We start from the raw sequence: 25,843 nt of genomic DNA, 5'->3' as shown, positions 1-25,843 counted from the left end.
CCTACCAGTAAAATCCTATCTAATGACATTCCCAGGTAGCTGCATTAGGGTAGTTTGAACATCACAGGAGACAGTATTTATCTCAGGACAAACATCCTTAGGTATGTCTCTCTCTGTCTCCCTGAGATTCAATTAAATTGTGAATTCACCTGAGGAGTCCTTGAAATTCAGAAGTTCAACATTTAAAAGGGTTTAGCTGCTAAACCTTATCCTAGATTGTTTCTTTGGATACTTTTTGTCCCTTTAAATTTAGGAAAGCTGAACTCCTTTGGGCACAGCTAGATGGAGCCATCTCCTGGCCAGACAGTACAGAAAACTTGATCGAACATGAGTATGTCCTAACTCCTGCCCCAGTAATTAACTTTGCTCCAAATAAATTAAGTATAAACTGTGAAGGAAACTCTTCCCACAGACTGGCAGAGTTAGGTTCCAGTTTCGGTTTATAAACACAACATGCCAAAAATTAAAAACCAAGTGGATGCTTTCTATGATACTTTCTTGTGCATTGTGTGAACAGCTGAAGAAGATGAACCAGCAAACACTAGCCCCTGATAGAGCAAAGACATGGTGGTAATCAATGATTTTCTGAAATACAACAAATTTTTGGTGAATCGTCTGTAAAATCCTCTTTTACTAGATTGACGTGAGATGGATGTTGTTAACAAATTACTTCATTTCTGATGTTTTGTTTGTCTTGTGCTGTGACAAACTCATCCCATTGGTGTTTGGCTGTCTTCTACCTTTGCCTGGGATTACAAGGGTGTCAAAGCATATCCATTTTCACAATGTGGATTCATCTCTTGGATAGTTGAGTAAACCATTGCAGCTCGATGTATTTTGATGAAAAGGTCTGATTGACATGAAAATAACAAAATTTCTGTCTGTGAGGGCTTCCATACAAAGATAACTGTCTGTAAAATTCTTTGTTCTTTGCAGGTAATCTCAGTGATAATAAAACTATGTAAAAGCATTACTCTCCATGAGAGTTAATCTTGTTAATGTAACAAGGTGCATGATATTTTGGGGCCAATTTTCCTTTGACTGTTTCAGTATAGGATGCAGATACATAAAGCAACGTGTTATGTACCCATACAGGCTACTTCTATGGGTCAGAAAAGGTTTTACTGTAGACCCTCTTCAATTGTGGGCAGATATGCACTTAAACCACTATTTGCAGCAACGTAAACCAGAAGTCTGATTTTATTTGTTGTAACAGAGATGTACTGAAAGTTTAACGCTTCTGTTTTATTATACTGCAAGATGTGAAATGTGAGTTATTTCATATTGTCAAGAGCTCTGGAAAAACATAACTTTTTTCTGTGGAGATGAGACATCTGTTCTCTATAGCTGTATGATACCTGAAAGCCCCATTACAGACAAGAAGTTTATGCTTTTTTTTCTTTAACGCTGAACAGAAGTGACTGGTAATTATGGCAGTGGGATTCAAAAAAGCTGCTGTCAGCTGACATCTATTTTATCCATATTTTTTTGAGTATGATCAGTTCAGCTCAAGTCCCTGTACCCTGGTTTCCCTCTGCAAAATGGAGATGATAATGTTTGCCTACCCAACAGGGACACCTGCTAATGCAAGTGTTAGTCTTTCTTTACTAAGGCTAAAAGTTCGAGATGTTTTAAAGTCCTTGCAAAACAGCTTTCTCAGGGTATGAACACATTACAGCCAGAGTAATACTTAAAATCTAGTACAGCATGGTTATTTGGAGCAGGTGGGAAGTCCTTTCTCTCAAGCTGTCCTCAATGATCTCTACCTTAAGGGATTATATCAGAAATGGAATCAGTTTGAGATCATTTATTAATATTATGAATGATTAGCAATCATTGTCTAAAATTTACATACTTCAAATTTTGCTTTTGAGAGTGGATGAATTTTTATTACAGTTATTCAAATGCAACAAAATATTTTGCTAGGAATTTTTGCCTGAGTAAGAAAACAGAAGTTTTAAGAAATGCAACCTTTCTGGGAAAATTAATTTTAAACCGTCTTTGCACCTATAACTATTATGTTTGATTTAATTTTAACTGTGTTGTTTTTCAGGGGGATCAGATATTGAATATCTAGATTTTTATAAGCCAGTGGTGTGGTTCTGGATCCTTGTTGGACTTGCTTACTTTGCAGCTGTCCTCAGCATGATTGGAGACTGGCTAAGAGTCATATCAAAAAAGACAAAAGAAGAGGTAAGAACATTTTGAAAGGGGCAAAAATACTCCTTTGAAAAAACTTCTATTAGAAGTCACATGCTTTTATAGCTGCTTTTGCTCTTAGAGTGCATAGGTCAAAGCTGTTTATGTATAAAATATATGCTGCATCTCAAACTGCATCAAACTTTGTAGCAGACTTCAAACATACTGTGATTTATTTTCAAATGGCTGCATATAAAATTAGATTAAATGTACTAATAAATTAAGCATATATGCACAGTTGCACCCGACTTATGGCAAAAAAAAAATCTCAAAAACTCCTATCTAGGCAGTAGAACGTAGACCTTAATTGTTGAGAGGAAAATTGTTCTGCTTTGTTTCTATAGGGGTTGCAGGTATGTAAAAAAAGTAATAAATCTCTAAATAGTTATATTTGAGATACCTCTGATCATTTTATAGCAATAAGAAAATAAATGTTTAATCTCATGCAAGGTATTGAAATGAATTATTTAAATATACCTGGGTATATTTTATCATGGTATCTTCAGCAGTATCCTTAATTATTTGTAGTCAGGTATATTGTTTTTAATTCAAACATATTTTTACTTGTAAATATGTATTTATTATTCCACTGATGCTGCAATATTTTACTTTAAATTTTGTCATCTAAGAAAGTGTCCTGTTTTTGAAAATGTTAGAGGGTAAATAAAATTCCTTTCATTGTAGAGCACACAGTTCAGATTTTACTAGAAGTTAGAGAAATAAATTTTGTTTTCAGCAATGCATTATTTCCCTCTAATTTAACTTGAGTTTCTTTGCACGCATCAGTTCATTTATGCTACTCAAATATAAAAACTCTAATTTGTTTTTGATGGAACGAATATGTTGGCTACTGTGCGGTGGCCTGCTACTTACATTGTTTTAAATTGCTTTCCTAGCTGTAGGGCATGACATCAATGCCTATATGTGTTCCTGACAATCCTTGAGTTCCCAAAGACCTTGCTGTAAAGGGTAGCTCACCCCTATATACCTTCGCTCATTACAGACCCTCAGGGTGCCTGCCATCTTCTGAGCAGGGGGCGGTGGCGATGCTGGCAGCAGGCAGGAGGATGTGATCTGTGCACCTGGGAAGGATTAAGCCCCCTTTGTGTGGTGGGCAGCCCTTTTTCATTGCCCTCGTTGTGCTCTTGGCTCTTTGTAGTTAGAGGCAGCATAGCGGCAGGTCTGTTGTAAGTGTGCTTACACACCAGGCAATTCATAAGCACTTAGGGCTGAAGCAGAGGACAATATTTATTTGATCGGTTTCATTTCAAGAGTATCATCTTTTGCCACGTGCTGTAAATTTCAAAGGATATTTATGACTTTCCTGACACAATGAGCTTTACTAGTGTACTTCACAGGTAGAGATCAGCACACAAGTGTTCCCATTTGCAAGTTCAACAGCTTGCAGGATCACCATTTTGTTTTCTGGAAAAGCTCTGGGGTTGTCTTTGACAGCCAACCTACATGACTCACACTGGCTGCAGGGAAACCAACAGATCACTTTCAATGCCAGTAACCTGAATGCTTTTGTTTTGTTATTTTGAACTTCAGAATTAGGTTGGTCTAGCTCATTTTTCCCTCTGCACCAGGAAGAAGAGTGGGGCAAGTACATGTGGTGCTTCTCCTGTGCACTCTCTTAGTGTCTAACTGTTCTCAACTTGGGGCATCTCCTAAGGTGTCTTTAGTTTCCCTGGGTTACTTTTTTGGGGATGCTTTAAAAAAAAGTACAATATGACTGAGGCACTGTGGCTAGGGATTATGCAGAAATATCTTGTTCAGGATTGTTTTTGCTGTATTATCTCAGACACCGTTGATACATTTTAGTTCTTCTCACTATTTCCTAGAATTAATGTAGTCTTTAATCTCAGTTTTCTCATATTCGTTTCTGTTATCCAAACAGCATATTATCCAGAGATCTTAGTATCTTGACTACATAGCACACTGAGCTTTTAATCTTATAATTATGATAATATACTAAGAATGTTTGAATTTTGTAATATCTTGTGAAGCTATTTCAACATCGACTAACTTTGGAAAAGATTTAGAGAAACACGAGTTGAACAAACTCATGTATTCCTCTAACACATCAAATGCATTCCTGTTTCCATCAAATAAAACTCTTTGCCAGGGTATGCAGCACAGTGCAATGCTGAGCTTTCTTTTCTCAGGCACTGGGAATGTATACCCTGTTTCATCTTTCCGTTCTTTCTCACCTTTATAGCCTAAACAAGCACTTTCATTTTGTCTACAAAAAGGAAAACCTCATTCTTCAGATATATCCAAATTCTCTTGGCTGATGCAGGTATTTGGGATTTTGCTGTATACAAGTCTCATGCATGTTAGGTTAGATTAAAGACAGATATAACATAATTGGTACCATTTGTTCAATTAATCATATCTCTAACATTCAGAAACATCCCCCCTACTTCTTCACCCATTTCTCAGGCATGTCTGAGAATTTGTAACAGAAATAAAATGGTTTTAGCACTTTAAAAATGCTACAGTTTTTAGAATGGCAGAGACCAATTTGAGAACTGAATTTTGGCATAAATTGTGTGCTAGTTAGAATATAAAAGATAATTTCTGTGTTCTAATGATACTTTTTAGGGAGAAAGTGATATAAATATATTAAATTTTGTTATAAGATTAGTTTGAACAGAAGTATTATACAAATATTTACTTTACATGTTTCATTTTATGATAAAAACTGCTGCTCTTAGCTCATCCTTGGTATCTGCCTAGGGAAATTTGAGTGAAGAAGCTGAGGGAGCTTAGTTGAAATGCAGTCATCAAGTCTCCTATATACCATCAGAAGCCAGAGGAGACTCTGAATTTCTTGTACTGTCAGTTTTTTCAATTAAACCTAAATTTAAAGTTGACTGTTCCAATTTCTGTGGGTGCAGATTATAGCAGGGGAACCTATCTGAAGTTCCAATAGAAATGAGTGCAATGAAAAACCCTAGTTTTATGTTTGTTTTTTTAAACTCTCTTGGGGAAACATTATGTCAGTCCTTGGGGAAATAGCTCATTATACCTAAAGGTAGCCTTTGAAGTTAGAAACAATGTATACACTGAAACCTGTTGAGAGACAGAGGCTATGATAAAATCTACAGGACCATTACTAATGCACTCTGAAAACTGAAACAGTTTAACATATTTTCTAGGGAATAGGACGCTGAAAATCTTCCTTCATGGAATTTCTCACTATGGATATCAACACCTACAAGTACACAAGAGTTTGTGTAGGACTTGTATCACACTTTCCATGAAAAAAATAGTAGTCTAACATGTTTTAGATACAGGTGGGAGTGGATAATTCAGTAGTGATCAATTGTATTGGTTTCAGCAGTCTAAGGCCAAGCAGCAAAGTCTGGTGAATGTTATTAGAGTCCAGGATGAAGACGGAGAGGTTATAAGTGTTGAAAAGACCCTCTTTACTTTCCCTCAACAAGAAAACTATATATCAGCAGAGGTTATATCTCTTTTGATGGGCAGCCATGACTGGGAAATATCAGGTTGGAGTCCAGTCACGAGCGGGGTTCTGCAGGGCTCCTCCGTCTTAGGCCCAGTTCTCTTCAACATTTTCATTAGTGACATGGGTGCAGGGCTCGAAGGAATACTAAGTTTGCTGATGACACTAAATTGTGAGGAGCTGTTGACTCCCTTGAGGGCAGAGAGACCCTGCAGAGAGACCTCAACAAATCAGGGAGGTGAGCAATCACCAACCATATGAAGTTCAACAAGGGAAAGTGCCAGATTTGCACCTTGGATGGGGCAACCCTGGATCTACATACAGACTAGGAAATGAGACACTGGAAAGCAGTGCCACAGAAAGGGACCTGGGGGTCCTGGTTGATGGCAAGTTGAATATGAATCAGCAGTGCCCTGACAGCCAGGAGGGCCAACAGTGTCCTGGGGGCCATCAGGCAAAGCATCACCAGCCAGTTGAGGGAGAGGATTGTCCCACTCTGCTCTGCACTGGGGTGACCTCACCTTGAATATTGTGGGCAGTTTTGGACACCCTAATATAAGAAAGGTATTAAGCTATTAGAGAGCATCCAGAAGGGTCACAAGGATGGTGAAGGGTCTGGAGGGGAAGCCATTTGTGGAGTGGCTGAGATCATTTGGTCTGTTCAGCCTGGAGAAGAGGAGACTGATGGGAGACCTCATTGTGGTCTTCAGCATCCTCATAAGGGGAAGAGGAGGGGCAAGCACTGATCTCTTCACTCTCGTGACTAGTGACAGGACTCAAGGAAATGACATGAAGCTGAGTCAGGGGAGGTTTAGATTAGATATCAGGAAAAGATATTTCACCAGAGGGTGGCTGGGCACTCGAACAGTGTCCCCAAGGAAGTGGTCACAACACTAAGCCTGAGTTCAAGAAGCATTTGGACAACGCTCTCAGACACATGGTCTAATTCTTGGGGTGTCCTGCAAGAGTTGGTCTCAAGGATTCTGATGGGTCCCTTCCAACTCAGCATATTCTATGATTCTATGATAATTATGTCTTTTTTGCCCTTTCCTGTAGTCTAGGATAAAAAGTACTGATAAATAAATAAATATCATAGCATATTTAGAGTATGAAAGGAAATTCCCCTTATTCCAGGAAGAGAGCATGCTGATAATGAATATCAACTAATATCTATAGTTCTATTCATATTTTTTAATGTGGTTGCATTGTTCTTAAAAGCAGTATACATAAGATTTTGCAGTAATAATGCATTTCACTGTCTCAACAAAGTAGAACATCTATCTTTTTTCAGGATACTAGCAGGAAAGCTTGCCATATGCAAGTGGATCTGAGACAAATATGATCAGATATGCACTAATGCACAAGAATGCTGTATTTTGATAATAAAATCCAGACAACCAGTATGCCAGTCAGTTGCTCAGGTGACTTTTGTCTCCTGAAATACTCTTGAGTGTTTTGTATGCACCAAATGGGGAGGTAAGCGAAAGACAAGTAGAGACAGAAGTGGGAGTTTTAGAAGGATAGATCTGCTGCTGAAGCAGTTCATACAGTAAGATAGATGAAATATCAGAAAGTCACTGGAACATGCTGTGTGCTGTAATCTTAAGTAGGTGATCTGTTCTGAAGTTCAGCTTCAGTGGTACTAGCTTGCCTTAAACTCCCTCCTATTCATTATTCTCTATACTCTGATTACTCAGAGCACTTTTAAAGTCTTCTGAAAAGTAAATTTTCAGCAGGATTTTTTTCCTTATCATATTTTTTTCTTTTACTTCAGTATGCAGCAGCTTCTGAATTTCAGAATTTTGGACTATAAATTTCAGATTTCTGTTTTTAAATTTAAGTGCCTAAATCCCTTGACCTCACAATATTCTCTTTGTTAAATTCTAGTCCAGACTCCACTCAAGTCAGTGAAGATAGGATTCACCTCTAGTGTAGATATCAATATCTGACCTAGTCATCTATATTTCCTTTATAGTAAGCGGAAGAAAATGAGTGTTTCTAAGATGACTCATCTGAATTTTTTAAGGTGTCTGCCATATGAGACAAATTGCATCTTAGATGAGCCTGTTCTCTTCACTGTATATCAGGAGTGCAGGTGACTGACTTATGTTAGACATCAGCTCAGTTTGAACAAGTGGTTTTTCATGCTGTGTGTCTGTCTCTTGAATTGAACAATATGGTTCCAGCTTTAAAGACTAAGCTTAAAATTTCATAAGAAATAGCACAGTCACTTCTTGTGGAAATTCAAGAGGCAGTTGTTATCTTTGATATTTATAAACAATGTAAAAAAATTTGACTCATCTGAATCATTATTCAGTTTAATCTTCTTGGCACCAGTGACAGAGCTGTCACTCGTGCCTGTCAAAACAGAATTAGGTTTGACATGATGATGCCATGGATATTATTGCACTCCCTATATTATTTGTTGTCTTTTCCTTTTACTAGCTTCAGATTAAAGGTGCTCACCCAGCATAAGGGTGCCAGTTTAAAGAGAGCTTGAGGCTGTTTCTCAGATTCCCTGGGGAGGAACTCTTAAGTGTAGACCGTATACATGAAAAGATGAAAAAGGGAGTGGACTCAAGCAAGAAACAGTTTTGCAAGGTTTAAATATGTTGAGCCAGCCTACCAGGCAAACAGATAGGCCTCAGAGGCTGTTTAGTGAGAGTGTGTGACCAAGGAAGAGGAAGAAGTTGTTCAGTTGTGATGAACTCTTTACCTGGCTCTCACTGTTTTGAGAAACAAAATCTATTCACTTAGAAATGAAGGTCATAAGAATAACTCTTCAGCCTGGTGATCAGAGGCTTTTAACAAAGGTATGAGTTAATTGCTGACACATTCTGCATTATTTTAAGTGAGATGGATCAGCTTCTGTTGAAGAAAACAACTATTTGGGCTTTTCCTTTTCTTATGCCTCCTTCCCCAAAAACAAACTCTATACAAACACCCCTTCCCTCCCCAGCCCCCATAGCCCCCAAAAGCCAGTTGCAGTAGTTTTATTTTAGAATTTTACATTCGTGAGTTCAACGGGTTGGTCAAACTGATGTGATGGAAGTTTGTTCCTAGAAAGCACTGAATTAGAAATATTTGTGGGCGACAAACATACTGTGAAAGCAAGTGCATGCAAAGTCATTTTACAAGGCAGTGATTAATAGGGGTGACAATTTTAAGATGTGCAAGCAGGGGATCATTGAGTTTCTGTAGGAAAGTGGTGCTACTGCTGCAGATGTTACTAAACGGTGTATTACTGAAAAACAGTCCCTAAATTTGAGGTCTAAACTTCAGAAAGAATGCAGAAAGCTACAAAAATGGCAAGAGAAATATCCAAAGAGAAGTCCATCTAGCATTAGGATTTTTTTTTCCAGTACATCCCAGATGTGCAGAAAAGTTTATTTGAGAAGGAATAGCCACAATCAAAAAGATGATTGTTTCTAATATTTTTTGTGAAATTCGGAAAAGTATAAAATCTTTGTAAATACAATCATATGTCTTCAGTCAAATTTGGCTAGCAACAGGACAGAAAAATCCCAAACAAACCTCAAAATAAAAGCTGGGAGTACAGTCCATCTATAATATCCCTGAGTCTCAGAGATGCATAAAGAGTTATATTGGTGTAAGGAGAAGGTAGAAATGCTTGACCTGCTTTTGAATGCAATTTGATCTCTTCCCTTCTATGAGTTTAAGTCTTCCGGGCGTTGTTCTTAAACCTACCATAGCAACAGTCTGCAATGCTGAGTTTCTCTATCGATCACTCTTTTACAAGTCTGCTGTAGTATTATGTGCAATAATGAATAAGAAAGAACATCTTGTTCTCAGAGTCCCAGGGAAACTAATCTGCTGATGGTTTTGACACTTTTTTGGAGATGTCGAACCTTGTAGTTTTGTGTAGTTTGGACATGTGATGACTGCCTAACTTCAGATTCAACACACACACACACACACGCATAAAGATAACATCTACACTCTTGTCTTGCTGTGATTGTATTTATATTGTTTATATCATCCCTCTTAGCTGGGCATACCAAAGTCATTTAGGGACTGCTGTTTTGTTATTGCATATTAAGTACCAGGTCCCAATGTGATGCTGGTGGGGTGTTGATTACAAGGGATATGCTGCCTAAATACACTCCCATGAGGAGCAGCACAGCCTGGGTGCTTGCTGTGGGCATGGGGACACTGTCAGTGTCTCTCCCGAGAGCCCCTGTGCCTGGCCCTGCTCTCCCACAGTGCTCTCCCTTGCCTCACCGTACCGAATGGACTGTTGAGGGAAGACAAAAATGCCTCCAGTGGGGGCTGCATGCAGCAAGGGAGTGATGGCGCTGTTGAATTCACGAAAATAAAACTAGAGCAAGTGACTTATACTTCATAGCAAGAGAAATTTATTAAAGAGAGATCAGTTATAGCAGTGGCATTTCTTGGAGTTAATTACCCATAGAGATTCCCGGAATGTATGTTATGATGCTTTACATTAAGAAATCTTAATTTTTGGAGACAAGATGTAATCGATTCTTTAGGTTACAGTGACAACTATATCTGTGATTTAACTTCTTTGGTAGTATTTAATCCAGAGTCTGTTCAGCCTATGTCTTTGTGATTAACATTCCTGAAAACTTTACCTTTTTTTTAAGATAATCTCAGTGCTTGGATATTGTTAGGAAAATATACCAAAGCATGTTATTAATAGTGAGTGTATGAATTTGATAGCTGTCTTGAGGACGAGTCCCCAGACAAAGCCAATTCAAGCAGAATGCCTTTGCAAGAAGTTGTGTTGATGTTGAGGAAAATGCTTTGCAGTTGTGGACAAAAAGTACTGAAGAAGCTGTGGAATACCTTCCTTCGTAAGGGATGGATGCAGTTGTAATACTAGTGTTGAACAGCCAAAGGGAACTTCAATATTTCACAAAAATATCACTCCAGTTATTGACATTAGAAAGTTCAGAAAGAAACAGTTTTTGACAATACTATGTAGTTACTATAATCATTCTTTAGTCAGTACCAAGTCAAAATTAAAAGTCCTTTTCTATATTTTCTTTAGCACTTTTTTATAAGATAAATAAGTCCAATGAGTTTATGAAACAGTCGTTGTCTCTTACCTGTGGGAGAAAGTTAAGGCAGCCTTTCAACTACCTGTGGCTTGGGTTTCATTACACTTCTAGTATAGTTCTTAATGATTGTTATTTCTGGCTGCAGCAAAGTCATTGGCTGTATAGTGCAGGCAGAGAATACACACTGTTCTCCTGAATCACCTTAAGCTCAACTGGTAGAGCTTTATGTAAACCTAAGTAGTTTCTTGGGGTTAATGCAGGTGGATCTCATTCACTCTCATCAGGTTGGAAGAAGGGTTGGATGGCTCTCTGAGGTAGATGGAACCACTAAATAGAACAGCTGATTTTGAAAGAAAAATGTCAGTATCTTTTTTTTTTAATCTTTGGAATTTAATAATAAAGCAGAACATTAGGGACTGAGATAATCAGGCCGATAACTTGTCTACAGTATTGAGGCATACACATGTGCAGCTCTATGCAAAGAGATAGCTGATGAACAATATTCAATAATAGGTCTGAGGAGATACCTAGTGAAGGACTCTTCATATTTATGGGGAAAAAAAAAGATAAACCAAAATAAATGTGTTGACTGTAAGTATATCTGGTTCTGGTTTTGCAGACATGATTTTTTTAATATAATTTTTAGGCTGTTTTTATTTTGTTGAATTAGACCAAGAGGGCCATTTCTGCATCTACCATCTGTCACATCTCCACAAAACATATTCCCACAGCTACCACCATAGATGTTCCTCTGCAAATAATCAAACTTCATGAGCTCTCTGCATTCCCATTGGAGAATGTGGTTTGTTTCATCCAAGGCATCAGATGTGCTCATGGAAATTATATGGATGAAACCAAACAATAATTGCTCACCAGAATGAACTCACAAACATTGCTTATTACAGGACTGAATAATCCAGTTTCCATCAGGATAGCATTGTTCCCAAAACATTTCTGACCACCATGGCTACAAAAATACAATTCTCTATGTAATTGAAACATTACTCCAGAAAGTAGAAATTTCACAAAGTAGAAAGTGGAGAGTCAAAAACTAAGCCATTCCAGATATGGGGTAGAAACTGGAATACTTTATTGAATGCACTAACACAATTTAAGGGCCTTGGAGGTTGGACATGTTAATGAGGAGGACGAGCTATGTTACCTAGGGAATTACGCAAGTTTTTACTAAAGTTACCCAATGGGTTGATATTTCCCTCAACCAAGATTACATGGGGGGAAGAGGATTAAAGGGTTTGGACATGGTCTGATACAATCATCTCAAAATCCTTTCTTAATTTCCTGAAGGAGCCAGGTTAATCCATATGTTTGAATTTTAACAAATCTTGTGAGGAAGGTCCAGTCCTTCAGGTCACAGGATTTCTCTCAGCCTCTGTTGCCCAAGGTTTACTGCATTGACCCATTAAGCTCCTTTCTGCAGATACTGTATTTTGGGATCCAACAATAGAATCTTTTCCCCTCTAATATTTGCCTGAAAAACAGAGGGACATGTATACCAGGTGAGGGAACAAAAAAAGACTTCACTTATTGTTTAATGTGTGCCATTCACTTCGAAATGAACATCCGCTAGCTTAAAGACCTGGTGTGGAAGAGTTCTCTGCTACAGAACTGAGGTCCTGACAGGATGAAGGAATACACGTTGGTGGCTAAACACCTAGGAAAGTTCAGCATAGGTATCTCAGTGCCTGTTTTGACCATTTTCCTTCACCCTTAAAGACAAGTAGAGGACACTCTTCTCTAAATACCTGTCCACAAAATACAGTACAATGGGATTTGGGTATATACTAATAATGCTATAATTACAGAAATACTAACAGTCAGATAATTGGCCTGGGAATTTATTTAGTTAGACTACACATGAAATTCCTTTAATGTATGGGAAATGCACAGGATTCACTAAAAATATCTGTGAAGCTTGTCTTTTTCTCTTCTGCTCTCTGGTCTTCTTTAACCTATAGACAACTGCTGTGGCCAACAGCAGTTCAGGTGAGAAAAGGGGTGTATGCTTGCCCAGAACTGCAAGAAAGTGAGATGGTAGGTAGAAAAACCCTTCTGTGCATGCAGGGATGAACTCATCCAGCATCTGAGATGTTAAACCTATCAACCCTCTCTGTACCTCCATTTTTTTAAAAGGAACAATTTCTGTGAACACTGGATGAGTTTCCTGAAAGCTAAGACAAAATGTTATGTACTGTACTCTGCTGCCTGCATAATGTGACATGTAATGCTCTTTCTAGTTTTGTCTCTGAGTAGCATATCATGGAGAGGTTAATTGGATGTGTTATTTTTAAGTAACAGGATAAAGTACACTGGAGAGGAAAAATGAAGCTATGAAAATTCGGAGAATGCATTAGGGATAAATGTTAGAAATTACATACTGAGGAACATCTAGACTGTTAAGAATATTTGCAAGGAAGGCCACTTTTTCCCCCCTAAAAAGTAGTCAAATGGAGACCTCCAGCTCACCTACTTGCTTTTTAAATTCAATTTTTTGGCTTGCACTAACATGCTCATCATAAAATGTATGAACCCTGTAAGCCAAAGGGAAACAACATAAAATACAGCTATGAAAGAAAAAGCTGCACATATTATTTAGAAATATATGTTTTCATTTTCTTGCATGACATATATATAATGCTATTTTTTTTTCTTATTTGGTACTCAGTGGTTTAGTTCCTCCTGAGTATATCATAACTTTCATGTCATATATCTGAGTTCCATCCAAGCAGGATATATTTTTTCCCACTCTGTAAATAGAAGTAGATTAACTGGTTATACTGTAATGTTTATGTGATGGGATTTTTCAAGAATCTCCCTGAGAAAGAAAAGCAAAACTAAGGCAAATTTAAGTTAGGCAAGTGAACATTCATTTTGGCCTATTTAAGGAGGTCCTTAATTCCACTTGCATTTGTTTTTTGTTTGTTTGTTTGTTTTTTTTCCTATTAGGCGCAGATGTGGCTTAATTCAAAGTCCAAATTTCTTGTGTAGAGGTTATGGCTACATGGCTTGTGCTTTCCAGACCACACTTAATAGGATGAGTGGTCTTCCTGCATGGTGGGCAGATTTGTTTGTAAAATTATTTAGATATTTTTTGTAAGTGGAGTGTCCAAAAAGATTCCCAAACTCTGGACAAGTATAAGGGATTAGAGTAAATGTACTGAAGAATGAAGCAGGTTCTTCAGTATGTTCCAATGTTTTTTTAGTTATAACAGTAGCATCCCCTCGGACATACTTGCATTTTGGCTTATGCTGTTGGCCTTTATCCAAGTGTGGAGCTCAGGTAGACAGTGAAAAAGCTAAAACACTGGCAATGAAAATGAATAGGAAGTTTTGGTCCTACTAGAGATGTTGAGTGAGAGCCAGTTTTAGGGCGTTATTCATTTAGATGGATTTTGGCAAGAGTAAGTGAAGGAACGGTCACTTAATGTCCATGGTTTTTTCCTAGTTCTATCGAATTCAGTTTGTCTGTCTTGGAGTTATAGTGGTGATAGCATATGTGGGAACCATTGCGTCATTCAGGAAGTTCATGCAGTATTTTTTTGATGTCTGTTTGTTTTTCACTACACAAACTCCTCCCAAAAACCCCAAGTGACTTTAACAGCAATGAGTAGACACAGTTCAAAATTGTTTAGAGGCAATTTCTCATTATAACCTGATAGAGTAAATGTGACATTTCCACCACAGGTAGACAGAGACACCTTGGCATAGCCATTTGGAGGTGCTACTGGAGATGACCTGTGATATTTGAGACATCCCCATAGGGCTGTCGGATATGATGCAGATCATATGGGATATCCAGGCAGTGGTAGCTGGAGGCCAAGCATCCTGTACTGGGCAAGGAATTGAGTCAATGCTGTTTATTTGTTAGAAAAATATCTTTGTGGGTTTGTTTTGTTTCTTCTTTGTTTGTTTAGTTTTTGTTGTTGTTGTGACGTGTGCTGTGTGTAATATTTAGCTACTATAAACCATAATTCTTGAGATCTTGTAATTGAGACCTCTCTTCACTGGAATCATAAGGCAGTAGGGTGCTGCTTTGTAACTACATAATGAAGTTACTAGCTGTTGATATTCAACGTAAATAGATTTGAATTGATACTCCTTGTGAAATATGCCTAACACCTTGCAGTCTAATTTGGATTTTGATGTGGAGTAAGTCAATTTTGGAGCTGGGCTATGGACTATGTCCTATTACTAGTGGCATTGCAACATTTCTAATCCTGAAGGCTAGGAGTGAGAAGCACCACCAGATTAGTGCTGCTTAGTGTATGGCTGAGTCAGGTGTTATCACTGTGACATGTTTTTCCTATTGTTTTTGAAATATTTTTTGACATTCAGCCTTATGTTAGGTACTTAGTTGTCAATAAATTCTGTGGCTAAGAAGCCTTGTCTTCATGTCACACTGCACCCAACTATGACAGCTGCAGAGTCTACAGAGCTGTGTGCTATAATGAGGCAAGAAAACTGCAGAAAAGTAAATAATTGTTACAGTAGGTAGGTATGTTAAAAATGTAACTGTTTTGAGCAGCACAGGCAACTGGCATTTCAATCGCTTTGCATAAGACATTTTGTGGCTGTCAGCACCCCAATGAAGAGGAGCTGTAATGCAGTGTGATAAAATACCCTAAGGACAGAAAGAACCTGAACATATACAAAAATGTCTCTATGGATCAAGGAGGGATCAAATTACATAAGCAGTAGTTAGAATATGCACTTTTCTAATAACTTTTTGTGCTTGAGTCCTTAATTGCTATGGAATTAAGGGTTTTATTCTGAAGAAGTAACATTTTTGAGTACATTTCAGTTTACACAAAAACTAGAGGGATGAAAGCAGTGATTTGGGGCATGCCTAGTTAAATGGCACTGAACTTCTAGTTTCCTACGCATGCCAATTCCCTCGGTTTTACTACTAATGTATTTCAATTCTGCACATTTTTCAATTCAAGGTTTTTTTCTATGATTTTAATATCAACTAGCATCATAGTTTTGGTTTATGTGCAGACAGAATTGAGTCCACCATGTTAATGTTCCGCATCACCTTAATTGGAACAAGCCTATTTCCAAGGGCATATTTACTATGTTCTTCAGCTGGCTGCAAAATTTGCTTCCCAAAAGAAATCTTATTAGAATTTGGTCATCAGATATCCCAACAACTACAATTTTAAGATGCTCTTGAATAACTTGCATGCACAAGAGCTAGCTACCTACTCTAGCAGGGGCAGCTTGCCCTGTGTGAGAGGCCCATCACCAGCATACATTCTGAGTCTATCCTAGAGGTTACACAGACTTGCTTTCTTCAGAAGCAAGGCCAGTTGAATTTTTTTTGCTGGACAAAGGGGAGAGAAGTGGGAATTGGAAAAAAAGGAGATTTGAAAGAATATGGGGACCCAGTTCATGGTGGTCATAGCTTCCAGTAAGTTGCCAAGACACAATTTTAAAGCCTAATAGCATCTCTCAAATGTTACCATACATAATGCCAGAGATGTGTGCCTAAGCAAAATAACTGGTGTGGTAAATGCTTACACAGCTGGTGAGGGGTACATACATATATATATATATATATATATATATATATATATATGCACATATACATATGTAGAGAGTACAATAAAAACCCATATACTGGCTCTTTGCTCCCCTAAACAGAAGCATGCTCCAGAGCCTGAGCAGTCTGCCTTCAGTAAGGCTTAGGAAAAGGGTAAAACTACCCCAGGGTGTACACTGGTACTATTTATCACATTTTTATTACTTATTTACTACAAATAAAAATATTGTGACAGCTGAAATGTTTCAGCATTACATATTTCGTTATTTTCAGATCTGAAGTGCAGTGTGTCTGATCCTAATTGCACAATTTAAATACTAATAATCATTCAGCTAGGCGAGTCCTCTGTGTATTACTGATAATAATCCTTGTTTTAGAAAATGTACATAATGGGTCCACGTTCATTATCTGTGTAATTCACTGAAGTGGAGACAAATGTAATAAAATGACCCCTGAGTAAAGAGACCTTTTTGTTTCAGTTTTGGAAAGGGAAAATTCCTGTCACTCCTGGATGAGCTGATTAATTTTTGCCTTCATTATACTCCTGTTTTCCACTGCAGTGCAAAGCGTGAATAAGCCTGTGGTCACTTTTCTTTGATGGTTTAGCCCCCAGTTTTTCTCTGCGTTAATTCTTTTTTCATTTCAAGTCCAAGCTTGCTTGCCAATGATTGAAATTCTGGTCTCAGCAGGACCAATTAGACTAATTTATTTATGTGGGTTAAATTCTCCTGAAATGCTTTGCTTTGGAGTTGTATTTATCAGTAGTGAATTTTCTCTGTGCTATACCTTCCAAGTATTAAGCTGCATTCAGAGCAGAGATTTAAAGAGAAACAATCTATTTCCTTTGCCCTTACAATGAGATATTGTCTTTGAAAGGTGCCTCTGTTAGTTACCTATATAACTTATTTAATATTGTAACAGTGGTTTGGCTGAAATACAAGAACAAAAATATAAGTAGTATATAAATTACAGTCCATAGTTCATCTCAGACTATTATCTAGAGGAGCTTCTCAGTCTACCTCATTCCGTATCTGAGGAAAAATAAGGATAATTTGGGATTCTGTGCCAGCAGATGCCTCCCTCCCCCTCCTCAGCCCCACTCCCAAAGCTTGGGTTCAGTTTTCTTAATACTGAAACATTGAAATAGTGGAAGGAAACCTTAAGAATTTAAAAATTATGGTCGTTTTCACTGAAATTGCTTTAGCCTTTGCCATAAAGGCTGTCAGACCTGTAGAGTTGGAGCACAGGAACTGAGCAGGCAGCAGACATCTATGGACATTTGTGAAATGGCAGCAATGCTACCAACTGGCAGCTTGCAGCCAATCTGACTGGAGACCTGTGCATAGCAGGGGAAATACCCCCCTCCAGCTGTAAAGGAATTGCACAGCAGCGGCAACAGGCAGGACGCAATCCCTTTGTGTGTGATCGATAACAGCTCTCCAAGTCCCAGGCTGCAATTGAATTCAGGCTGCTTTGTAGAGTGTCATTTCAGTGGAGCCAGGGTGGTAAGCAGACATGTCACTGGAGTGACTGAAACTGTTGCTGTATTGGTACTACGTTTGAGCAAGCACAGAAAAGAGAGAACTGAAGGTTTCTTTAAAAAACCTTTTCTGTCTAAATTTAGAAAATCCTCTGCCAAGTCTCCCAGGGATCTTTCCAGAGACGGTGAAAGTGCTCATAAATAACCCCACACCCCAGTAACAATACATAACACAGCCTGGATTGCTGGAATTTCAGCATCTCCTGACCAGCTGGGTATTGTGCAGCTGTCAGGGCTCTGCAGCTTCCCTGTAGTGCTGACTGCCTATAATGAAAAAAAAAAAAAAAAAAAGAATAAAAGAATTTTACTGTGTTTTAGGAATTGTTTTTAACTCTTACTAGTGCAATATTTCTTCCTGTTTAGTTGCTATCAGGAAAAGTGTGAGAGTCTGTAGCATGAGAAATATGTGCTGGCAACAGCAGCATTTTGGCAGATCAAAGGTCTTGAGCTTAAACAATGTCTAAAGTCCTTGGCCCTGTAATACTTCCTTTTTTTCCCCTCATTTTTGCCATAGGTAGGGGAGTTCAGAGCCCATGCTGCAGAGTGGACAGCCAATGTCACCGCTGAGTTCAAAGAAACTCGAAGGCGCCTGAGCGTGGAGATCTATGACAAATTCCAGCGGGCTACCTCTATCAAAAGGAAGCTCTCTGCAGAACTCGCCGTCAACCACAATCAAGACCTGACTCCCTGCAAGAGAACACTGTCAGTCAACCATCTCACCAGTGAGAAGGACATCTTACCAGCTCTGTCAAAGACAGACAGCATTTACATGAATGGTTTGACACCCCACTGTGCAGCAGAAGAGATAGCCGTTATTGAAAACATTAAGTAGCTGTGACTTTGGATCCCAGCCCTTGGGAAGCTCTCGGCTTAGACTAGCCATATACATTTTTTCTCCACCCTGTCAATGATCAGTGCTAACAGCATTTTGTATGTGTGCATGAGTTCCACAGAAACTACAGCCCAGAGTTACTATCGCATCTCTTCAGAGACACCAAGATGAATGGCACTTCTGTTTCCGAAAGATGCTCGAACAAGCAATGTCTTCTGCCTTTATCTGCCCAGACTGTTTTTCACTTCTAATGTGCCATATGGCCTCACGAATGAATCACACTTGTTTATGGTAACAATGTAGCTTTGAGGGATCAGTCCTTAAAATTTCAGGGTCTACCTTACTGAGCCTAGGAATGGACCGTTTCTGGACTACACCACCTTTGTAAATGGCAAGAAATTCTTATGCAGCCTTTTACCTAAGAAATTTTTGTCAGTGCCTTATCTTTTGAAGAACCAGAACCTCTACAGTTCCTGTATAACTTTTGTTTGATTGTTTACTTTTTTTTTGCATGAGAAATGTGTTTCATTTAAGCTTTCATTCTTCTTGAAATGATGGTGTTTCAAAGGTGTCTGTCATGAGGATACCAACCAGCATGAATAAATGCCAAAACTCAACAATCATCAATTGATGATCTTAGCTCCAAATGTAAAGGCACTGCAGTTTCAAAAGTTGCAAACATGTCCCCCAGAATCATTTTGTTTTACTCAGGTCCAGCTGATCCTTGTTCACACTGACTGGTAGAATTTGCAGCATTTGCAGACCCTTTTCTGGTCTTATTTTTCCAAGCAGTGTTCAGCAGTTATTTTTCTCTGCATCAGATGTACCAAAAAATCTACAGCTTATCTGTCACTAAATTATTTGGTAGATGACAAGAGCAAATAAAAATTATGGTTTTGATGAGAGGCAGGGGAGGCTTTTAATTGCTGTATTCTAATAATCACATCCAGAAAACAATGCAGAAGAATACAGATATTTTTAATAAGCATAAACCTTCTGCCAGATGCTTGGTATGAAAAGGATTCTTAACCTCCTTTTTAAGTCAAGTCACACCAGAAGCCACACGACGTTTTACCCAGGAATCCTGCTGGAGTGCTTTCCTGAATGTCACAGGGGCTGTCTGTGCTGGAGTTGAGATTAACATGGGAATGAAATTGAAACTGGTATCACTGTGACTTTCTACATTTCAAATTGAGATGGCTCTGAATATAAGTGCAGGCATGAAGAAGAGCTGATAAATAGCACAATCTGAATACTGATGATTGTTCAGACAGGATAGGCTGATGAGAAGTGGATCTAAACCAGACTATGGGTTTTCTTTATTGGTTTTAAGAAAACATTAATTTTTTTATCATCTGTTTTGCTTAGAGGTGTACATGAGATTCGGAAGAAATGCAGGATGGAATGGATAATTTTACATTTTTTTTTCTTATGTTAGTCTATTGTAACCTGGCTGTACATAAAATGAATAGAACAGGCCTTAAAGAATAATTTAGGCCCTGTGTAAATTAAAAAAGAATGGGACTTTGCCGATTGGGCATGATTCATATGGCAAATCTTACAGCATCTCTGACCATTAGATAACATGCAAGACATGAATGTTAACGTTTTTTGGATGCTTAGCTTGTTTTCTAATAAATATAAGTTAATATGTAAATTCAGTGTAAATATCAGTCAATTAACCTTTACAGAGAGTATGCTTTTAAAACTAAGGAAGTTCCATGACACAGCACCGAGCAATGCTCTTATAACAAAGACCCTTGTTTCCCCAGCACAGTGTTCTGAATGTCCACATGGCAAAGGTTCTTCTTGCCATGTATAAACTGTGAATTGTAATGAAAAATAAAGTTTTTAATTAAAATAAGCTTTTCTGAATCTCCTGCTTGCTACAACTGGAATGCTAAGAAATAATTTGTGAAACTGATTTTTGTGCTTTCATTGGTTACAGATTACAGCAGTTTGCCACCTGCTTTAGTTTAAGCTGGTTTAGCAATAAAGGCTTGACTCACCTAGCACAAAAATTACTATTTTTTTGTTTGTTATTAAAAATAATGTTCTTTGGTTGGTGTACCTTGAGTTTCTTGCTATTTTGTTTCAAAAACTTATTAGGGTGAAGTTTCTCCTGTCATGTGTAACAGAGCTGATGGCGATTGCTCCATCTTTGCACCAAGGGAAGTGCACCGAGCTGGGCCCCACTGTCCTGATGATTCTCATGTGGTTGCTGGTAACTTTCTGCAGAAGCATGTGAACAAGCAGCTCTGAGGACAGCAGCCTTTCACACCAGAGCCGTTGTTTTTACAGTGAATATTTTACAATGACGTCTCTAATTAGGTCTTGGCTAATGGAATGAAAGCCCACACCAGTGTGGGGGTAAGTGAAGAGGACTGGTATTTTATATTGTTTCAATATGATTTGTGTGGGATGCATTTTAGTGCCTTTTAGAGCTGATTTTGTCAGAAAGGGACAGGTAATGGTCAATGATTATTGTCTTTGACACTCTGAGATGCGATATCTTATGTCAAAGCCTCGTATCACTTTAACCAAATTATTTCCAGTTACCAACCTATAGAAGTGTGTGGGCTAGTGATTTCTTTCATTTTAAAGAAACTTTTGGGTGTCTCAGGACTTGCTGAAAAGAGTGGATTGTTTTGAGATCCTTTGACAATATTTGAGATACTAGTATGGATATTTGTCCAATCCAGTTAGTTTTTATTTGCTTTGATTTTTGTATGTGATCTCTGGGAAGAGAACTCCAGTTAGTTTATATAGATAAGATATTGTTTTGTTTTTTCTCTTTTGTAACAGATCTAAATTATCATCCCCTATCAAACTAGATTTGCCTGTTGGAAACAAAGCAATAACAAATAAAATCCTTTTCTTTGAAGTTTAATAATTGAAGAAGAAAAGATGCCACAGTCCAGATGGTGAAAGTAGCTAGAGGTATCATGGTATCCAAATGTGTCTAGTACCATTGAAGTTATTGGAAAATCTTTTTCTCCCTTCTCCACAGACAGTGATAGACCACAAATGCTAAGGATGGCTAAGTTAATTTATAATACTAGATGAACTCTTTAAAGGTTTTTCTATTAATTCCCATAAGACTAGATTTTTATATTAAAAAACCTGCCTTTCTTGCCACTGGAAATTATGAATAGCTCATTTTGCCTTCCAAATATGGAACTACGAAAGCATGAATTAGGAAACATTTGTACCCTCTTTTCTGTCACCCATACATGGTAACATTTCAGACTGTTAGTACGCTTGGTACATAAGCAAGTTTGTGAAAATGGTAAGGGGTTTTTTCTTTTATACTGCCAATCAAATACCTTTAAAAAATCAAAAGACATTGGCAAAATGTTCTGTGAGAGAGACAAGCTGTAGCACATAAGACTGTAAAGGCACATATGCCACCTAATAGAACAATTTATTTCTCAGTATTAAACATTGCGTTAATAAAACCAATCTGAAATCTCTTATAGCAGTAGCTAGGGGTGATCTATCTTGTTTACTGTTGGCTGTGATAGTCTTGTCTTTTTTTTTATTTGGTGACTATATATGAACTTTAGTTCATCAAAGCCTCACCTCAATTTTTGGATAGTCCTGCATGAGAGGCAGGGAGGTTGAGTTGCAGAGAATTTGTACCATGCCCCATTCTTGCTTTAGTACCAGGGCAAGAGCTTGCTTTGGCATATCCTCCGTGCATTGTAGCTCCAAGCTGCCTGTCCTCCTTTTTTGTAATATTTAGGCAGCCTTGAAGTGCTACTGTCGGAGCTGCAAAAAGCATGGAAGGCCTAGAAGTTTGCTGAATCCCATGAACATCCTAGCCATGTCTCCTCTCTTTACCTTTTCCTGATTCAACAGGAGGAAAGCTGGAAGGTGACACAGGAACCCACGAAAGAGCTAAACCTCTAAAGGTACCACCCCTTGACCTGGAACAGACCTTGCCTAGGTCACTTAGGTCAAATTGTAAGACCAGGATCGCAGATGGGAGAAAATCTGGCCTGCATGTTTCTTTGGAGTTCTTGCTCCTCCAGCATTATTTCCACACCAATGCCCTCTAAATAGGAACACAACACACCCCACGGAAGAAGAAACAGAAGGTTGCTCTCCTTAGTCAATTTTACATGGACATCAAAAGTCTATATACATTGGTAATTATTTCCTGGGAAGGAAATTTTCCTGTCAGGGAAACTACATACAGTGTCGAAATACAGCAGTAATACTTCTAATAAATTGCTGTCATACAGTTACATGGTAATTACCTTTTATTTCCTACCCTGCAGTACTGTTTGAAAGGAATGGATTTTCTATATTTAGAGAAATACAAGTTTTGCATGACTTTCAGAGTTAATTATTTTATCATAAAAAAATTATTAAAATTTTTTTGTTTGTGTTGCTCTGTGGATTTAAATGAACAACGTAACCTTGTGGTGAATAAGGTGTTCTTTCGGGAAAAGTAGACAAGATTCTCATTTGCTGTTACTTGAAATAACAAGCTGTTGAGCTACATGGAGATTAAAAATGTTAGCTTTTTCATTTGAGAAAGCATTCTGTGCTTTACCAAATTATTCTTACAGTTGTAAAGAGCCTGTGTGAGAATCAATAGGAATAGGTTTATTATACTTAGAAAACTTCAGCATTTCAATTTCAGGCCATTGCTTTTCATGCTTTTACAACTTTCAGAGAAATATGTTGAATAAGCTTGTAAACAAGTACTTTACTTATTGTAGAACAATAAGTACCCTTTATATATAACAGCTGATACAGTAGCATATGCAGCTTTATATTCTGCACTGAGATATAATTGTGCCTTCAATGTATCAACATTGTTGTATCATCTTAAATTGCCTGAATAGCCACCTTGGTGTATTGACTATTGTTTCATGTAAACTTAGTGATTTAAAAATATAGCTCACTTTTAAGTCAGTATCTTAGAAAATCAATAGTCTTCAGAAGTTTTATGAATTATAACAGTCTATCTCCACTGCTGATGTAATAAATAATATCTTATTGATTGTCTGTTTTAGTTATTTATGAATGTTTATCTGTTTTCCTAGTCTAGTTGCTGTAGACAGATTATTGTGAAGAAAGCAACTCATCTCTCTATGGTTTTTAATCAATACACTGTGACAGGGCTGCTAGTATTAGAATTCTTAGCTGCTGAAACTGGGGTAATACATTGTGTTCTGTCTCCACTGTTACAAATTATTATTAGTAGTATTCATTAAATGCTCTGGGTGCACTGATTTTTCTGGGAATGTCACAAGAGTGTTTATATAGACATCTCTAGTCTGACTTTGGCAAACAAATGTCCTCAGTGAGAAACTCCTTTAGAAGGATTTACTGTATTAATTCAATTGTTAATAATAGCTAATTCTCAAGACTAATTATATGCAGCCAGACCTTTGTCCTTCAGAGAAAGGCATATAACATGCGTATAATAGAGATCCTCATGGGAATGTACTATTTGTCATTAGTAATAAATAACAACATTCTTCCAAAGATAATCAACAGCCTGAAATGACTTCTTAAACAGCAGTTTAGTGATGTTTCCATTATTTTCCTGTCACTATTAATTTGATCCTTCAAATTAAATGGAGTTCTGAGAAGTTTTGCTGAAGAGATACATTTACTGTGAAAGATGTATTTTAGTCTTGTTTGACTCAGGGGATACAGAGACTAACTTTGCTGTGTGACTATAAATATGAACTTGTTGAAAATTTTCTCATGAGAACATGAGAGAATATATCTCTAAGCTGCTGATTCTGACTTTTACGCCAGTAACAATCCTGTTTTGTGTGAATTTTGTGTTTTCTCCAAAGACTGTAGTATTCACTATTCAGGTACTCAAGCATGCTAAGTCTACTAGATCTGATGGTAAATGTGATAAAGAAGGTCCTACTTTAACTAGTCCAGCTATACTTAGCATACCCTTCCCTGTAATGTATTGACATTAGAACAATTTGTCACCTTGCTTGTTCTGTAGCAAAAGAGAGAATTTTACAGATTTAAAGGTGGCATGTTGCACATTTGGACCAAGTAATAGCCCAAGAGTTGCAGCCTGGGCCCTTCTGAACTACAGTGACAAGCCACAATGTTTGAATGCTTTATTAATAGAGAACACCATGGTGGTTTGTAGCAAAAAGGAGCATAAAAATTAGGCTCCACTGTGAGAAGTGAAAGTGGGAGTAACGTGTCATATACTATTATGCACTTTATAAAGCAGAGGTGGCACAGGCACAAAGACCTTTTCATTTCTCAGTGTCCTCAGAGACTATCAGAAGAGTCAATGTAACCTGCATTTTAGCAGTGTGCTCTTGCTCTTTTGCAAGCTCTGAATGTGCCCCAGCTGTAAAGGTACTGTACTTTCCTAGGTGCCAGTTGGCTAACAAATGATGGGATGGCTTGACAGGGATAAACTTTCTCTTGCTTATATGGCACAGGTGGAGTAAGAAGAGATGTTGTAGGAACAATATGTGTTCCCTCTTTGGGAAGAGGCAAGACACAGCTGAATGCCAGACAAACTTAATTTTGTCTAATACGTAGCCCTTAAAACTGTTTTACGTAGAGGTAGTGTTTTGGAAAGAATGGATTTCTATTTGCTCTACCAAGATCAGAACAGAGGCTGTAGTTTTATTTTATCACTGCAGCTGCATACTGCTTTTGATCTTGGCTTGTCTTTAAATGAGCAAGACTAGCACAGAATTAGTACTGAAGATGTTTTCTGCTCGCATAAACAGAAGATACAAGCAAACAGTTCCTGGAGAATTAGTAAAGGAAAAATTCCTCCAAATTCAGGCTGCTGGCTGGTGATCATGGAAGTCAGGTTTAGAATGGACACCAACTTTTATTGTCAGTACAGGAACATTTGCGCATTGCTCTGTACTTACTGTCCTTTAACAGAGCCTACTGCTCCGAGAGTAAAAGACTACCAAGGAGAACATGTAAAGTCCTTAACTACAAAGCACACCTTTGTTTTTATTACAGATCCTAAACTGGTTACTCTGTACAGAAAAAAACAGAATGCAGAAATATACGACTAGTCTTTCTTTCATTCATTTTGTTATTGTTTCTCTTTATGTCTGTAGGCTAGAGTTAAAAGACGTAACACATTTTAATGTGGCATCTTACATAATAAATGTAACTCATTGAAGCAAATTTATGTGCTGTACACCTCTGGATTGCACATTCTGGTCCT

At 37.8% G+C, this 25,843-nt stretch overlaps 1 protein-coding gene across 3 annotated transcripts in view; it reads left to right on the top strand.

The window, feature by feature from the left end:
- The window catches only part of KCNK2 (potassium two pore domain channel subfamily K member 2), an 87,759-nt gene extending 67,044 nt beyond the window's left edge, over positions 1–20,715 (top strand). For all 3 annotated transcript variants that reach the window (XM_039378799.1, XM_039378800.1, XM_039378801.1), the window contains 2 exons: positions 2,054–2,193; positions 18,328–20,715. In XM_039378799.1, coding sequence (XP_039234733.1) covers positions 2,054–2,193; positions 18,328–18,645 — 458 coding nt within the window. In that variant the 3' untranslated portion in view covers positions 18,646–20,715. The remainder of the gene's footprint in view (positions 1–2,053; positions 2,194–18,327) is intronic.
- The last annotated feature ends 5,128 nt before the right edge of the window (positions 20,716–25,843 follow it).

Source organism: Pipra filicauda, unplaced genomic scaffold, assembly GCF_003945595.2.
Source record: "Pipra filicauda isolate LSUMZ 115617 unplaced genomic scaffold, ASM394559v2 scaffold147_size4022426_pilon, whole genome shotgun sequence".
NCBI lineage: Eukaryota > Metazoa > Chordata > Aves > Passeriformes > Pipridae > Pipra > Pipra filicauda.
Note: the sequence above shows the minus strand (reverse complement) of the source record. Positions and strands in the feature narration are given on the sequence as shown.